The sequence below is a fragment of the Suillus clintonianus genome, assembly GCF_016758775.1.
Source record: "Suillus clintonianus strain FC179 chromosome Unknown DEU56scaffold_6, whole genome shotgun sequence".
In the NCBI taxonomy this organism is placed as follows: domain Eukaryota; kingdom Fungi; phylum Basidiomycota; class Agaricomycetes; order Boletales; family Suillaceae; genus Suillus; species Suillus clintonianus.
Genome location: NW_024539230.1, coordinates 605,286 through 622,385, shown reverse-complemented (window position 1 = coordinate 622,385; position 17,100 = coordinate 605,286). Strand labels below are relative to the sequence as shown.

General features: G+C 50.5%; 4 protein-coding genes across 4 annotated transcripts; 1 reads left to right on the top strand and 3 right to left on the bottom strand.

Annotated features, from left to right (window-relative positions):
* Positions 1-2,681: 2,681 nt before the first annotated feature.
* On the bottom strand, positions 2,682-5,451 carry DEU56DRAFT_774797 (AMP binding protein). The gene is made up of 9 exons (XM_041351636.1): positions 4,334-5,451; positions 3,987-4,115; positions 3,795-3,925; positions 3,681-3,740; positions 3,489-3,626; positions 3,422-3,431; positions 3,260-3,362; positions 3,062-3,205; positions 2,682-3,003 (listed from the first exon to the last, which is right to left on the bottom strand). Exons 1-9 carry the CDS (start codon positions 5,313-5,315, stop codon positions 2,913-2,915), a joined length of 1,788 nt encoding a protein of 595 aa, XP_041213823.1. The 5' UTR covers positions 5,316-5,451; the 3' UTR covers positions 2,682-2,912.
* A 492-nt stretch (positions 5,452-5,943) lies between these two features.
* DEU56DRAFT_707195 (uncharacterized protein) lies at positions 5,944-6,492 on the top strand (the record flags this gene model as incomplete). The annotated part of the gene is made up of 1 exon (XM_041347435.1): positions 5,944-6,492. A coding segment is annotated over one exon (549 nt), but the record flags the coding sequence as incomplete, so codon positions are not given.
* A 5,777-nt stretch (positions 6,493-12,269) lies between these two features.
* DEU56DRAFT_480804 (D-isomer specific 2-hydroxyacid dehydrogenase) lies at positions 12,270-13,656 on the bottom strand. The gene is made up of 5 exons (XM_041346430.1): positions 13,524-13,656; positions 13,404-13,465; positions 13,130-13,352; positions 12,562-13,049; positions 12,270-12,504 (listed from the first exon to the last, which is right to left on the bottom strand). The coding sequence occupies exons 1-5, from the start codon at positions 13,555-13,557 to the stop codon at positions 12,292-12,294; spliced, it is 1,020 nt and encodes a 339-aa protein (XP_041213821.1). The 5' UTR covers positions 13,558-13,656; the 3' UTR covers positions 12,270-12,291.
* A 1,910-nt stretch (positions 13,657-15,566) lies between these two features.
* DEU56DRAFT_868731 (uncharacterized protein) lies at positions 15,567-16,529 on the bottom strand (the record flags this gene model as incomplete). Its single annotated transcript, XM_041355513.1, has 1 exon — positions 15,567-16,529. The coding sequence occupies one exon, from the start codon at positions 16,527-16,529 to the stop codon at positions 15,567-15,569; it is 963 nt and encodes a 320-aa protein (XP_041213820.1).
* Between the last annotated feature and the right edge of the window lie 571 nt (positions 16,530-17,100).

Genomic DNA, 17,100 nt, shown 5'->3' with positions numbered 1-17,100 from the left:
TAGGAAAGTCTTGCGATGGTGATGGACACAACATAACCGCAATGGCGATGTCTCTGGAGGAAACAATGGTCGTATGTGGAAGCTATGATGGCAGAGTACGGCTGTGGAATGTAAAGGAGGGGAGCGTGGTTGGTAAGCCGTGGGAGGGGAACAATGTCAGAGTCACGGTGCAGTGCCTTGATTGGTCTCCGAATGGGGTGGAGGTAGCAGGTGGAATGGACGACGGCACTCTACGACGATGGAACCCGGCCACTGGCAGACAAATTGCACAACCGATAAATGGAAGCGATGAAACTGTGTGGACAGTCAAATACTCTCCACAAGGCGACAAATTCGCGAGCGGCGGCAATGACAACATGATCCGGGTGTGGTCAAAGGACGGCAAGCTGCTTATCGAGATGAAGGGACATGATTACCCGGTGAAATCGATATGTTGGTCCAAGGATGGGGCATACATCTTCTCTGCCTCAAATGATCTCACCATCCGAAAATGGCAATCGATCGACGGGGAAGAAGTCGTCGTTTTTCAGGGTCATACCGACTTGATTCAATCCATTTGTCTGTCTCCCGATGGATGCCATCTTGTCAGTGCATCATTTGACTACTCAGTTCGCATCTGGGACCTCGAAACGAATAAACAACTTGGAGACCCACTCTGGCACGATAATCAGATCACAATTGTTGCCATGTCCTCTGATGGACAATACTTTGCCAGTGCTATCAGGGAGTCGAATGAAACAATCTATGTATGGAATCTGGAATCAGCACTCGAACGTGCTCGTGGGATTGACGTGCGTGTATACATCGCTTTCGTCAGGCTCTTTTCTAAGCGATCTTGTGTGTCGGTCAGGACAATGCCGATCCTAACGCGAAGCTCAAGGCGAGTCACCTGTCTTCTCTTTCATGCCTCATCTTACTTCTTTATCAGGGACGTGCAACTCGACCTAGAGACGTGAGCTTGTCATAAAATTGTGAATACCCTGATGATTCGCTCATTTGTCTCATAAGATCTCTATTGCGCCTAGACCGCAAACCAACAATAGAGGCTTGGCCAGATATGTGAGTCTAATGCGACTATTTCTGAGATTTATCTATTCTGACACCTATTCAGGGCAATGACTTCTTCGGCGATCACACAAACCACACGACTCCTCGCTCAGCAGAGAGGTCATCTCCGCCTGGTATGCGCAACTTATTCGGCTTCCTGCGCTCCAGCACTCGACCTGCAAATTCGCCCCGACCGATTCAGCTTCAGCCTCGGCGATTGCATTTCAGCCCATTTCCTGTGAGAATATCCAGACGCCCCGTTGAACAAGTTGCTCCTTGCCGTGACGAAGACGTAAGTGGTTCATCATCATCAATCCATGTTTTCTTTGATATCTTTGCAGAGATACGGTATAACCCCTGAAACCGACGCAGAAGCAGAAGCAGCTATGCGACGTACGAGCAGCAAGATAGGCGAGGATTCAACACAGCAAGGACACGTTGCAGAGGGACGACCAACACAGACTGCTCAGGGGCAAAGTTCTGTTCCCAATACAGAGGAACCATCATACCTAATAGGATGCTGTGGATTTTATCTTGTCCGTCGTCGGCCCGCATCGAACTAGTCTTTCCATTGCCTACGAGGGAGGTTTCGGTGATTCTTGTGAGCATTTACTCCTCTATGCGCATGAGCCAACGTAACGATAACGTCTCCCTCTCCATCATGTGGTCTGCACGCATATTTCAGCGTAGACTGCGACTATGAACATTACGCATTCGAAACATGATGTGACCTCGGCTTATCATTTCTATAGAACAAATATTCCTTTGACAGTCAGCTCTTTCTTGGCTTATTTCAAATTTTCGAGATCGTGCAGATGCTCGTACTGGGACCACGCCTTATTCTTGGCGTTCGAGAATATCATGCTGCAACCAGTATGACCTCAATCGCTTTCCAGGAGCGCGTGCATATATCGACTGGCAGTGATGTGTAGCATGGGAGATGGTCGATGAAGTTAAGGTTGCCTGCTGCTCTGCAGGGAGCAGGAGAATTTGATCGTTCAGGGATTTCAAGTTTTGTCGTGGTATTTTGATTTATTCAAGTGATTTGCTATGGGTGAAGACAATGTTCACTCAATGGGTATCCTTACTGCCACCCACAGTTGCTCGTATGCTGTAGGCCCAAACCCGACTCGTTCAAGAGCCTCTCAACTTGCCTCTTGAAGTCAATTGTGAGTTCTTCTGAGCAGGATGCTCAGATGAGGTTTGCAGGAGCTTAGCAAGGAAGAAGAGAGGTTGCTTGAGCATACGGGATTGCTGCAGTTTCTCCAGCAATCCTCCTCGCTTTAATGAACGTACCGTCCTTGTCTTCTCACATGACTAGTAACGTCGACTGGCTTGCAATGACTACGCACTTGGCAGACAGATTCCGTTGCATGATGAAGGCCCACTCGGTAACGAAGAAGTTGATAAGCAAGCAAAGAAAGCCTCTGAAGGTCGACACGCACTCACCTCACTTTATTCGTGTAGGCTCCCGAGTCACCCCCTCTCAGTATTTCTGCCTCCGTCTGTCGATGATCAAGAAAGTCTTTCCGTTCTACAATGATTACCAGTCGAATTGAACACCACTAGAGCGAGGACGTGGCATCAACTGACGATATCAGTCAATCAAACCAATCTGGGAGTTTCGGACAGAAGAACGAAAACACAAGTACTTCCACATGAGCAAAGACGAGCTAGAGGTTGTATATACGTGATGATATAATGTACTCGAGCGCCAGCAGTAAAAACCAATGATAAACATACAATAAAGATTCGAAGGAGTCTGTAAGTTAGCAGCAGCGCTAAATGGGCATTCTCTAGAGCCCTTTGGTATCATAGGTTCGCCCTGCCCCGCAAGCAGTGGCGTCGGTCACCCCATTCTAGGACTAGAGCTTTGCACGAGGTATCAGTTGTCCCTCCGCGACATCTGTCTTCGCGCGCTCGCGAAGTTCACGACGAAGGATCTTTCCAGCAGCACTATGATTTCACCTCATCAGCCAGACAACAGAGTGAAAAGGCAGCGGTGTGTACGGACCTTTTCGGCACCTTGTCGATGATGACAACCCCTCCTCTCAGCCGTTTGTGCGGTGCCACACGTCGTGAAACCCAGTCTTGGACGCCCAGTGCGAATGAAGACGCTTCTTGAGAGGAAAGCGGGCGAGAGGGCGTTATATACGCGCTGTAGAGCGAGAAGCTATAAGTTTGATTCACGCGAAAATGTTCATGGGCTCACCGAGGCAATTCCGTTGCTTCCTCCTTACTCTCAATCCCAATTACGGCTGCGTCTGCGACCTCGGCATGCTGCAACAGCACTGACTCCAGCTCGGCGGGAGCGACTGAAACATTAGTTTATCAGTTAGACAATCAAACTGAAATGCTTTCGATGTAAGGTCACCTTGGAAGCCCTGTGTGCGTGGCCAGATGAGAAACGACAACCAGACGCATTGCAACAGGAAACTCACCTTATATTTGATCAACTCCTTTCTCCGGTCCACAATTGTGAAAAACCCATCCTTGTCCCGCACACCAATGTCACCAGTCTTGAACCACCCATCAGGCGTAATAGCTTCAGCGGTCGCGCTGGGGTTGTTCAGGTATCCCTGTTGCGAAAAGCGTGATCAGACTGGTTTGAAGGATGTTGGCATGTAGAGTACCTTCATGATCGTCGGCCCTCTCACCCATACTTCACCCGCGCCTGGGATATCCGTGTGTGCCTGTAGATTTGATCGTTGACTTCGCTAGATGAGCGCAAGAACAGGAGTACGAACTTCGCCTTCAGCCTCGCCAACCAGCCTGACCTCCAAGTTTGGAAGTAGTACTCCTGCCGCTCCGATATGACTGCTGGCGTCGGGAATAGGGAGAAGGAACACCGTCGGTGAGGTTTCTGTAAGGCCATAACCTATACAAATATTAGAGACCTAGCACTCCCAGGAAGTGAATTGAGAGAGACGAAAACACACCTTGAGGAATATTCACATTTGCACCAATGCCTTTCATGCGCTTCATCACGGTTGAGACAAGCTCAGCGCCAAGGGGTGCGGCACCTGAGAAGAGAATCTCGAGGGAGGTGAGGTCATGTTTCTGAATAGCTGAAGGTAGGATTGTGTCAGAAGTTAGAAATAAGATAAATGATGAGGGAAAGTGACGAATGGGTATATGCGCACACAACAGACCCCAAAAGGAGTAGAATCCATGAAGAGAGTTGGCGTTTTACAATGATACGAGATAGGTCGGTCTGTGCGTACCATACGCAGTAAGACTGAAAATCCAAGTTTTGGCGTAGGAAAGGATGAGGAGGAAGACCTGCCTGGGTGTCTCGCAAATACTACTAGCATCGGAGGGACTACAAAGCCAACCGTCACGCGGTATCTTGCGATTGCGGCACAGAAGTCATCGGGGTCAAACCCTGCCATGACAACCGCAGGTGCGCCTAGGAATAACGGCATATGGAGAAGCTTGACTCCGCCATAAATGTGGTAAAAGGGCAGACACCCAAAGAGCACGTCTACACCGCCTTGTTCAGGAATGAAGGGAGTAAGGCATGGCTTGGATTGAGGCCAGACAGGTTTGATTATCTCGAGGACAGATATGAGATTGTAATGTGTGGTCTCGACACCCTTTGGTTGACCTGTTGTGCCAGAAGAGTAACAGAGATATACGGTTTCATTTGAGCGTTCGCCGTCGAAGCTGACTTCTTCTTTGAGCTCGCCGCGTTCAAGTAATTGAGCTATAGTCATAAGGCCTTTCAGCTCGGCATCCGGGACAGATGCGTCTTTAGCACCCGTGACCCAATGAGCTCCAGCCACGATGACACGGCTCCGTATGTCCTGCTCAGAGCACCCAAGGGATCTTAGCATAGTCCGGGCTGTGCCAACCAGCGAAGGGTGGACGAATATCAGATGAGCTCCTGCGTCAATGTATTGATATTTAAGTTCATCTGGCGTGTATGCGCTGTTTGCAAGCGTCGCGCTGAAGCCAGCGGCCACCGCGCCAAGCATCATGACAGGCCATGTGATTGAATTGGGAGAGAAAATGAGTACTGTCTTTGTGCGGTTCTCCAACGGTGATGGAAGATTGTGAAGAGAGAATGCAAACTGAAGAGCATATGAGCGAAGTTTTCCTCGAGAAATTGTTGTACCGGAAAGGGCATCTATGAACGCGGGAGATGAGGCAGGGAAGCCACCGACTGTGCCTGGAGAAGACGGGGAGACACCAAGAATATGAGTGAAGATAGAACGACGACAGATAGGGACAGACGGGTAGGACGACGTGTAAATGGTGTCCGTCATCGTGTTGTTCGTTGTGCTCAGGGTGGGAGTGAAACTGGGGCTGCTTTACCAACTAGAGCTCCGTGATAAAAGGGTTCCCGTTTGGGATAGCACTACACTAGTGCAAAGATGCACGTTTCTAGCGGATCGCGAGCTTGCGAGTGTTGACGCGCGAAACTCTGCCTTCGTAAGCGTGCACGTGAAGATTCTCCATCCGTGTGCTTCTCTGAGAGTTAAGCACACATCCAGCTCGCTCCTCACTTAAGGACGAGATTTTGAGAATCGACGCCTCATTCCTCTTCTTCTCTGCGTCCATCTCCATTTGCGAGTCGCTCACCAAATTTTGTTCACGACTCCAACACAGACACCTCTCATATACGGCATGGCTTATATCACTCCTGTTACCGGTTCCTCCACCGCACAAACCGCAACTGCCTCAACAGGCAATACTTCGACTACTCCTGCCGTCAACATTACTACCTCGGCCTCCTCATCGGCCATGCACATGTCGCATGAGCAGATTCTAGCCGATAATGCTAGACGCATCGCCGACAATCAGGTCCTTCAACAACGCAGGGACAACGGGGAATCTAACGTTCCTATCGACGAACTCCTCATTCCCATACCTCCCAGGCCCACCGGCACAGCTCTCCAGCAGTGGATCTCGGCCTTCGCGCAATTATCTCCTACCTCACAGAATCAAGGTTCTACCATCATCACGCCCAAGACAACAATCAGGCCCAACGTTACGTCACTATCGAGGGTTCTTTTTGATTCATCAAAAGAACTTCCTTCCGGTTCTGGCCTAGACTCCACGTACAACTTCGGCATACATAGCTTTATCCAAGACCTTCTGAACGCTGGTCAATATTGTCCTCTTACTCTCTTCACCAATCTCAACACCGAACGCCTCCATCGCGAAGGTCATTCTCTCAAACGATCCAAAATCCACGTGGACGGCACATCACATCATCTCCTCGACCTCTCTCAATTTGACAACGAACTGGAGCTTGACCCACTCTCGTGGCAAGAGGCATACCAGCGCTATCTCACCTGGATCAAGGACATCGGTGACCCCTCCTCCCACAAGCGTTGGACTGATCACTTCACTACGCTATCCAAGGATGACGCGGTACGAAAGAACTTTCGTGCCATCATCGAGTTTGACGTGGAGACACGACAAAACTACGCTCTTCGCCCACATCAACACGACCAGCGGGAATGGGATCACCGTCTGCAGAAGAAGAAATATGAGACAATGCAAGATGTTCTTTTTCGTCAGCAGGCAGTCATGTCCCGCTCCTCTCTCCCCGATCGTCATACTCACTCTGTCCCCTCTCGCTTCGAACCATACAATCGCGAGGGCTCCAAGTCCTTGGCCAAGAAATCTCCGGACGCTGATGCGCAGTCCTTTCGGGACAAATCCTCGAAGACGACGGACCCCATGTGCATCATCTGTGGGCGCACAGGGCATCGTTTTTCAGCATGTTCAGAAGACAACTCCGCGAAGGGCACTCAAACTTATGCCAAGTACGCGGACGGCTCTCTTTGCAGACGCTCCAACGGCTCCCAGCTATGCGTCACCTACAATCTCAACAACCCCAGACGCCCCTGCAAGCGAGAGCATCTCGAGCAGCACCTCTGCTCCTTCTGCGGACGAGCAGAGCACAGCGCTCTTTCGCGAGCTTGCATTTGATCCTCCCGAAGAGGATTCTTTCTTGTTGTGCCCCACAGACACTCCTCTCTCTTCATCTCCTTCGACTCGACACGTGTATCACGATCAATTGCAACATATCCCTTCACCCTATGATAGTGACTTCGAATACTCTTACATTAATACGCCGTACTCTCCCGATGGTTTTGACACGCTTCTTGCACGCACTGGCCTCACATCGCAATTTCCAGAACTCACATACAAACTTCGCAATGGCTTTCGCATCGGACACGAGCTCTCTCCACTTACGCATACTTATACTCCATCTAATCTTCCCGGCGCTAACGTTTTCAAAAGTGTTTGCGACGACTACGTCGCAGAAGAACTTGCGAAAGGACGATACTCTGGTCCATACACTCATCAAGAACTCTTCGCCAAAATTGGACATTTCCGCTCCTCACCCCTGCAAGTAGTCGTCAAACAGGGCATCAACGGCGCGTCAGACAAATATCGTGTCTGCCGACATCTTTCATACAGCGGCTCCATGGGTTTTTCGGTGAATGACGAGATAGATGCTGCAGACTATCCCACCGAATGGGGTACTGCTGCGGAATTTGCAGATATCGTACGTATCTCTCGCTTCCTCTCATACTACCTCGTGCACCAGACGCACCCTCAATTACTCCATCATCTCACTCTCACATCTCAGATTCGCAACGCCCCTCCAGGCGCACAACTCGCAACGCTAGACATCGAGGCGGCGTATCGTGGTATCCCGTGCGCGCCCGAACATAAGCGCTATCTTATAGTTTACCATGACGGTAAACTCTATATCGATCATAACATCCCATTTGGCTTAGCTTCAGCGGCAGGCCTCCAAGGAGAAGTCGCTGACGCGACGGTCCACATCTGGCGAGAACTGAAAGTCAAGCCCTCGAAGAAATGGGTAGATGACGTCGGTCTCTTTCGCTTCCCCTCACCTCACGGCTTGTTTCTGGGTATTTGCAATGGTGAAGTATACCGCTATGATTATGATCTCTCTCACGCCAAATCGCTCATCTCTCCCGCCAAAGTGCCATGGCATGGAGACAAGGGTCAACCATTCGAAGACACCGGCATTTACGTCGGCTTCTTCTGGGATCTTCCTAACAAGACAGTCGTTTTGTTGGAGCGCAAACGCCTGAAATATATCGATCGTCTTTCACACATCCTCACGCATCATCGAGACTCAAAAGTTCCGAAGCGCGACCTCGAACGCATCGCTGGCTTCCTCAACCACTCCTCCTTCGCCTACCCCCACGGCAGATCCTACCTCTCCAATCTATACGCTGACATCGCCTCTTACACGACCGACTTCGTCCCTCGATACATCAGCAGATCCACCAGATCAGACCTCAAGTGGTGGCTTCAGACTCTTATCACACCGCCCACACCACTCGACCTCTCTCCTCTTCCTCCTACCAAGGATTTCGGGATCTGGGTGGACGCATCCACCAGCGCAGGCATCGGCATTCTCTGGAACGCTCGCTGGGCCTTTTGGCCCACGACAGACACGTGGCGTGGTCCTTCGCGAGATATCGGATGGCTAGAGGCCACAGCCATAGAACTTGCAGTTCGCCTACTACACGCAAAGAAGATCCGAGATTCAGATGTGCTGATCAGGAGCGACAACCAGGGAGTAATCGCTGCCTTCCGCAAAGGGAGATGCGCCAACTATATGATTAATCTGGCGATTCGCCGTTCCGAGGCTCTCCTGCGAGAATCTCGCTTATCACTCTCCTTAGTTTACGTGCACACAGCAACTAACCTCGCGGATCCCATTTCCCGAGGTATATTTCCATCAACCCACTTGCGTCTCACATCTCCCCCATCTCTCCCCTCAGAAATCTCCTCTTTCTTCGTCCATGAATGAGAGCGAACTATACCGCCGTGTCATGCAGGGCGTCGACACGGAAGCGGCTGCTGCCTCCTTCTGGGCTACTCACCCCCCCTCATCTATTCGCAATTCCGTCTCACAGTCTCTTCAGCAATCTCGCCCTCGTCATCCTCGCGCCCCTCGGGCGAGCTCTACCATCACCCCGTCTGCTCATAGGCCTCACGTTCTCGCGAGTGACCGACTTCTTCTTTGGTCCACTCCAGCAGGTCTGGACTGGCAAGCTGCTCTCGAGCAGAAATATCCTGAGTCTTCTCTTTTTCGTCTCTTTCAAGTACGCCTTCTCGCGTACACTCTCCATCATCTCTTTACTCAACACTCTGACTCGCTAGGTCATGGTTCGTTCTCTCGACGCTGACACGCGCAGCAACTACGGCGCGGGACTTCTTCGCTTCACTCAGTTCTGCGATTCCATCAATATTCCTGAAGCAGAGCGTATGCCTGCCCCTGACACCTTAGTTGCTCAATTTGCAGCAGCCTTCGCCGGTACTACTTCAGATAAGACGCTCAACAATTGGCTAGCAGGTCTTCAATTCTGGCATGTCATCAATGGAGCGTCATGGCAATCTACCCCGCTTCTCCATCACGCCAGACGTGGCTTCGCTAAGATGGTACCAGCCTCCTCCCGTCGAGCTAAACGTCCTCCCGTCACCATTGATGCGCTGTGCATCCTTTTTGATCATCTTGATCTTACTCTCCCTTTTGACGCTGCTGTCAGCGCAGTTGCTTTAATCTCTTTTTGGTGCTGCTGTCGGTGCGCACCATCTAGTCATATTCTCTCTATCACCCTCTCACATCTTTCATAGACTCGGTGAACTTATTATCACGAGCCCTAATGTCTTCGATCCCTTTAAGCACGTATCTCGTAGTATCACGCCCATCATCCCCTTCACGTTACCGAATCAAGCTCAATCCCGCGCTGCCATACTTCACATCCCCTGGTCCAAGACTACCAAGGAACAAGGCGCGGACATTTCCATCACTGAGCGAGACCATCGCACGTGTCCCCTAGCGGCGCTGGAACATCATCTTCTTATCAACGCTGACATCCCCGAACATGCTCCTCTCTTCGCATATCAAAAAGACTCGGGATGGTCTCCCATGACCCGCCCCTTATTCCTCGCACGTTGCAATGAGATTTGGGTCTCGCAGGGTTTTCCTAACCTCCCGGGTCATGCCTTTCGCATTGGCGGCACCACAGAGTTGCTGCTACAAGGCACACATCCAGATATCGTAGCCACACAGGGGAGATGGTCGTCGGACGCGTTCTTAGACTACTGGCGTCGCATAGACATGATCTTGCCGCTCTTCATCGCATCATCAGCTAATACTCAGCGTTTACTTGACCTCGACAGAACCATGGACTCCTTCACACGTCGTCATCATCCTTCTCGTTCCATCCAGGCTCCACCATCTTAATACCTGCCTTCATCTATCCATCCACGTCTCTTATCTTACGGGCCATAGTTGTGTCTGATCAAATGCATAATTGCTTTCATTCGTCGTTCAGCTGTAAGTGTGTGGGTCGGGTCCGAAGGACCACTCGCAGCGGTGAGCTTCACTCTGGTATGGTCTGTATTCGTGTTCTCTTCGGATTTCTCGGTCCGCGCGCGTTTCGCATCAATCACGCTCCGAAGGTCTCATTCCGTCAATCCCAATTCTCGCCAAAGCCACTGCTCTCGGCTTTCTTGGGATTCACGCGCTGCGCACAGACTCTCGCCCTCTCGCGAAGGTCTGGCAAAGCCAGACCTTCCCACACACAAAAACGAATCAAAACATTCAAGCCTTCACTTTCGCTGATTCGTTCCAAGTCTCCTCCTCTTTCTAGTCGTTCGCACTTCACTCTCCGAAGTCTGTCATTGATCTGGTCTCGGCATCAGACTTTTAGATATTAGCTATGGTACTCGTCGTGCTAATATCTATCTATCTATCATCTTCACTCCCAAGCACGCGTTTATACGAAGGTGCACGTTTCTAGCGGATCGCGAGCTTGCGAGTGTTGACGCGCGAAACTCTGCCTTCGTAAGCGTGCACGTGAAGATTCTCCATCCGTGTGCTTCTCTGAGAGTTAAGCACACATCCAGCTCGCTCCTCACTTAAGGACGAGATTTTGAGAATCGACGCCTCATTCCTCTTCTTCTCTGCGTCCATCTCCATTTGCGAGTCGCTCACCAAATTTTGTTCACCCTACCCACCTCCCTATCTATATACTCTAGCGTGTTTTGGTCTGTATTCGTGTTCTCTTCGGATTTCTCGGTCCGCGCGCGTTTCGCATCAATCACGCTCCGAAGGTCTCATTCCGTCAATCCCAATTCTCGCCAAAGCCACTGCTCTCGGCTTTCTTGGGATTCACGCGCTGCGCACAGACTCTCGCCCTCTCGCGAAGGTCTGGCAAAGCCAGACCTTCCCACACACAAAAACGAATCAAAACATTCAAGCCTTCACTTTCGCTGATTCGTTCCAAGTCTCCTCCTCTTTCTAGTCGTTCGCACTTCACTCTCCGAAGTCTGTCATTGATCTGGTCTCGGCATCAGACTTTTAGATATTAGCTATGGTACTCGTCGTGCTAATATCTATCTATCTATCATCTTCACTCCCAAGCACGCGTTTATACGAAGGACCTTGTACTTGTGCAACGAATCGCGATCAACAGCGGCAGGACTGATAACGACAACGGCTTTTACGATATCTGTCAACTTCTTTTATTATCATCGCCATGACCATGGGGAACCATTAAGCAAGCGCTGCCAAGCGTGAGGTTAATTCGCCTCGTCCAGTCGACGCTCTCGAACTCTTTGTTTTATTGGACAGTACTAACGATCCACCGAAAAGTTTGGATGATCTCCACTAGGCCAACCGCTCGATATTTCGATAGCTCTCAGCAACTCTTTAGGACCCATGATCAGGCAGACGGGAAGAGTCATCACCTGACGTGAAGGCTGTAACGTTCAGCGAGACTCGTCGGATCACTGGGATTCAGCGCTCAGCGACGGGCGCCTTAGTATTAACTAATCTTCAGAAGCCAACGGTCTTCCTTTGCCTATGCCCTAGCTAATCTAGGCCTTTCATTACGCCCTCTTATTAGCGTAATGATTATCATTGATCGACGCTATGTACGTATCTCACTCTTAATACATGCATCAACCTTCCCTTTCGAAGAGGAATCACCTAGTGCTCAGCGCTATAGTGCATGCTCGGTAGGGCGCCTAGATATCCTCCATTTGCCTCTCTATTTACGACCAGTTGGGGCCAGATAACGATAACTCAATTTTGTCCCCCAGCCGTACATATCCAAAAGGATCCTTCAAAAGAATACATCCACAAGTCTGATGGAATTTTCGTAACGCCGCCCATATGCCCAGGGTGAGCCGTTAGCTAGTTGGATATACTATATGCACTATCTTTCACTATCACAATTTACTCCGCATCTCGGGGACCAGATCCTTTCCTTGCCCATCGCGAAGGAAGTCTCTCAAGTTAGTGAGCGCACGAACCTCCATGCCGCGCTGGGAATCCTGGTTCTCTGTCCCCATGTGAGGGAGGAGTACGTTTTGCGGGAATTCGAGTAAACGCGGATTCACGAACGGCTCGTTTGGGTACACGTCCAGACCAACGGACGAGAGCTGCTCCGGTTGTAGATAATTAAAAGGCGAAGAGAATAAAATATAATTATGACGCACATGACCATCTTCAAGAGCGCGAATCATAGCCTCCTCGTCAACAACCTTTCCACGCGCGGTGTTCACGATGATGCTGCCCTTCTTCATCGCCCGAATCTGCTTCTCACCCACCAGATGGACTGTCTCGTCGCGTAAAGGAACATGCAAGCTCAGAACATCACTTTCTTGACAGAGCCCTTCCAGGCTGTCAACGTACTCGCACCACTCTGGTGCATCGGCAGACTTGTTCCTCGAGTAATAGACGACCCGCATGGGGAATGCGTGGACTAGATGAGCAAGCCTAAGGCCAATACCGCCGAGGCCCAAGATACCCAGCGTGCGTCCCGTAACATCGCGAGCCCGCCCAGAATCGAGGACTGTTTTGAACGTCCCTTGGCGAAGGGATTGTTCGGCCCAAGCGTAGTTTCTGAGGCAAGAAATGACAAGGTACAGCGCCGTAGTGGCAGTCGCATCATCAACAGCACCAGGAGTATTGGACACGCTGATGCCTAGATCGGGTGTAAGCACATGAAATATAACCGGCGGCAGATCCCAACAGATGCACGGAATGAAAGCGTGGTTCATTTACCTTTTTCTGCGCATCTAAAGACATCGATCTGATCGTAACCTGCACCATTATGTGCGATCCACTTGATGGTGCCCGTCTCAGCCAGAGCATCAACGATCTCCTTGTCAAAGACGCCGATGCGATCAGCGGAGGTGTTGTGCCGGTAGACGCCCACGATTCCGTCATATTTTCCTCCCGGTTTCAGTCCTGCGAGGAATTCTGCGCGATCTGGAGAGTCCATAATCTGGGACATGTGTTTAATGCGAATGAAAACCGATGGAGGACATAAACGTACGACGATATCTGCGAGCCCATCAAAAAGCTGTTTGGCATCTTCATGAGCCCAAACGAGGTTTCCTGCGAGTACCGATCCTGTAAGTATATAAAAGTGTGGCCGCGACGGATCAGGATTTACCACAAATCAATACACGGGATTGGGGAGACGACATCGTGCGTATCTAGCGGGAGTGGGGGAGGCGAGTAGGAGGGTGCCAAGGAATGACAGCTTGTTTGAGGATAGACTCGAACTTTAAACCCTTCATCACGACGAAATTGAGTGGGTCAACTGATCAGTGAGTTGAAGGAGGTGATACGGAGGGATCCGGAAGCGCGGACCGGATGCCCGACGTTAATTAGTCGCCTTATCTAATGACACGACAGCCCTCCTGGCACCCCTGGACCTGGAGCTGTTCTCCATCTGAACCTGCACAGGACAACGACGTGGGGAATACCGGCCCGCTCTTCATACACTCGTGGTTTTGTTTTGCAGATAGTCCAGCCAACGTTCCACTTACAGTACATACCTTCTTATTTCACGATGAGCTGGCCAGGTTCCTTGCCATATATTAGTGCCTGAGTTAGTATCATTACTGCAACTCAGAGACAAGGTCTCGTCCCGTGCCACTCGTCAAGAAGTCCCTAAGATTTGTAAACGCGCGAACCTCCATCTGCATCTCGGTATCTCTCGTACGTGTGCCTACGTGCGGCAGTAAGGTATTCTGAGGAAAGTCAAATAATCTTGGGTTCACATTCGGCTCGTCGTGGAACACGTCCAACCCGACAGACGAAAGCTAGAAAATAATCAGCACGCCCAGCAAAATATCAACCAGAGCAACTCTTACGTGTCCGTCATCTAGTGCCCGTATCAGCGCCTCTTCATCAACCACCTTTCCCCGCGCCGTATTGACTAAAATGCTACCGCGCTTCATAGCACGAATCTGCTTCTCACTGATAAGGTTGACTGTATCTGACCGAAGAGGAACGTGCACGCTCAGCACATCCACCCGTGCGCAAAGCTCGTCCATGCTGTCAACATACTCGCACCACTCAGGGGCCTCTGGGTTCCTGGACCGCGAATAGTACAGCACCCGCATGGGAAATGCATGGACGAGATGTGCGAGACGAAGTCCGATACCCCCGAGTCCAAGAATCCCGATGGTGCAATTTGTAAGGTTGTGAGCGGCGCCAGAAGATATCGGGTTCTTCCAATCCCCAGCCCGCAAACATCGCTGGGCGAGGGAGAAGTGCCGCATGCATGAGATCACCAAATAGAATGCTGTTGTCGCTGTCGCATCATCAACTGCACCAGGCGTGTTCGACACGCAGATCCCTGAATGAAACAGAGAGAAAACGTTCAACGGAGCGGAATAAGTGGTAAGCCTTGTGATAAAAAGGTGCGACGGTTACCTTTGGCCTTGCAGGCTCTGACATTGACGAGATCATAGCCAGATCCGTTGTGTGCAATCCACTTCACGCTGGAAGGGAGTTGCTCGATGAGATCGGCGTCATATATACCGATCCGCGCAGCGGATATGTTGCGCCTGTATATACCGACTGTGCCTTCATATGGACCGCCTGGCGCAAAGCGCGTCAAAAATTCCGCGCGATTGGGTGCATCGTCTACCTGTCAGATATTGAGAAGTCTATCAACCGTTCGAGGTTCAGCAGTATTGCCTCTTACAATTACTTCCGCAAGGTCCTTGAACAGTTGGTCCACTACCTCGTGCGACCACCTCGGGCTACCTAGACATATGGTAAGTCAAATGTTTAGTAACGCAGCAACCCCCTCAAGGTGAAAAGTATCATACCGCATATCATGATTCGTGGTAGCTTCGTCATCACCGCAGACTGCAGGAATACTTGACCTGTACTCACTGGCAGACATTTATATATTGATAAAGGTGGTCTGGTGACATGATGGGCATTCTCATGTACGTATTAAATTACACTGGTATGTACTCGACCCTGCAGCATGCGCCGGCATCACGGAAACCGACGAAAGCAATACATATTTGGAATAGTACTATTGATACACGCAGAAAATGCACAGAAGAGAAAAGGATATAAAACGATACAGGTAACAAATATTAGTACAGTACTTAAGAGGTGTTAGAACATGAAGACAGCACACTAGGCTGGAAAACTCGTCAAAAACAAATATAAAGCACAACCTCCAAAACTACTCACTGGCTGCCTGAGACACCTCCGCTTCGAAAACTCTCATGTCAAACGCCTTCTTGAAGGGCTCAAATAATTTACCGGGAACAGCGAACACAACATCTTCGAACGAGTCTTTAAACGCCGCGCGTGGAACAGTCGTCTTTCCATCTTCACGATTCTCTTCGCGTTCCCCGTACACAAGGAGGTCTGCCCATATCTCCGCAACCATTTCAACTTTGTTCTCGCTGGAACCACACCCGAACGCACCGAGGACGAGAGCTCGGTCACCGCGTGCCTCAAAGATGCGAAGTGCCCTTGCCATGCGGTCTCGCATTTTGTCACGTATGCCGTCCTTAAAGATGTGAGCGTTCGAAGGAGTGATTTTGTAGTTCTGACGTATTGCGGCTGCGTTAACAGGCACAGCCGAGAGAACATTAATAAGATAAGGGGAGATGAAGCCATTTGGCGACACAGTCGTGAGTGGAGATGCGCCGTCGCTATCATCTTGGCGAAAAGCGACAACGCCTGGACTGTACACCATGGAGTGATCATGAATGCCAGCACCGTCTTCACTAAGGAATTTCCTGTGGGTGGTGTAGAATTGTTTGCCTGGGTCGGCCTGAAGACTAGCTACAAGCGACGAAGACCTGGCCAGGATCTCCTCTTGCTCGTTACCGCCGTGTAGATAGCCTCCGCCGGGACGTTTGGGTGACGCAAAGGAAAGGACTCCAATTGATGTAGTAGAGAGCGAATACGGCGAAGTACGGGTAAGGTCTGGTCTCCGCTCGTGCAGTTGCCGAGCAGCCGTGAGCGTAGAGCTGGCAACAAACGAAATGCTGGTTGGCTTGGTTCGGGTAGGAGAGACTATAGGAGGCTTGCGCCAGTCAGCCAGAGATGGCAAGCAATGAGGGAAGAACGTTGTTCCCTGCTTGCTCAAAATGATTTGGGATGATATGTCATGTATGACATGCGTCGTGGTCATGGCGTGCTGTTCTTGAGATTGAGAAGGGTTTACTTGTGACGAGGCGTGATCAGGGCAAGAGACAGGTGGAGAGATATGGGTAGGGGGAATGATACATGAGACAGAAGTAGAAGAAAGTTTCTCTTCGACGTACTTGCCATCCCCAAGAGCAATTCGTTTTGTTTCACGAGCAGCTTGAGCCCAGCGTTCACGCCTTGCCTTTTGGGCCACGAAAGCGAGACGCTTCCGCTCCCGCTTGAAATGTTCTTGCTTCAAGAGTCGGCGTTTGTGTCTTAAAGATGAGCCTGCGGATTGCTTGATGGCGTGCATCGGAGTGCTTGATCGCGTCTTCGATGCTGCCAGCTTGCGATTATCCTTACGAGCCATGGATCTGCGAATAGGTTTCTTGGTGTTGTTGGACTATCGTAATTGGTGGGGGCGTTAGAAAGGAAAGGTTCAGGCATGGTCTTGGTGATATGCCACTGTTTGTACCTCTTTGTTTACCTTTCTTCTCCAACTCGGTGACTCGTCACTCCTCTTGGTGAGAAGTGGACAATTGCAGCAGGCTGGCTCTCCGTGTCCACAGCTGTCC

Coding starts and splice junctions, on each gene's coding strand:
- DEU56DRAFT_774797 (XM_041351636.1), bottom strand. CDS start 5,315: ATGACGGACACCATTTACACGTCGTCCTACCCGTCTGTCCCTATCTGT. Junction 3,926..3,986: donor AAATGTGAATATTCCTCAAG/GTGTGTTTTCGT, acceptor ATATTTGTATAG/GTTATGGCCTTACAGAAACC. Junction 3,627..3,680: donor GAGGGCCGACGATCATGAAG/GTACTCTACATG, acceptor TTTTCGCAACAG/GGATACCTGAACAACCCCAG.
- DEU56DRAFT_480804 (XM_041346430.1), bottom strand. CDS start 13,557: ATGTCGTCTCCCCAATCCCGTGTATTGATTTGTG. Junction 13,353..13,403: donor ATGGGCTCGCAGATATCGTC/GTACGTTTATGT, acceptor CACATGTCCCAG/ATTATGGACTCTCCAGATCG. Junction 12,505..12,561: donor GCGCTCTTGAAGATGGTCAT/GTGCGTCATAAT, acceptor CAACCGGAGCAG/CTCTCGTCCGTTGGTCTGGA.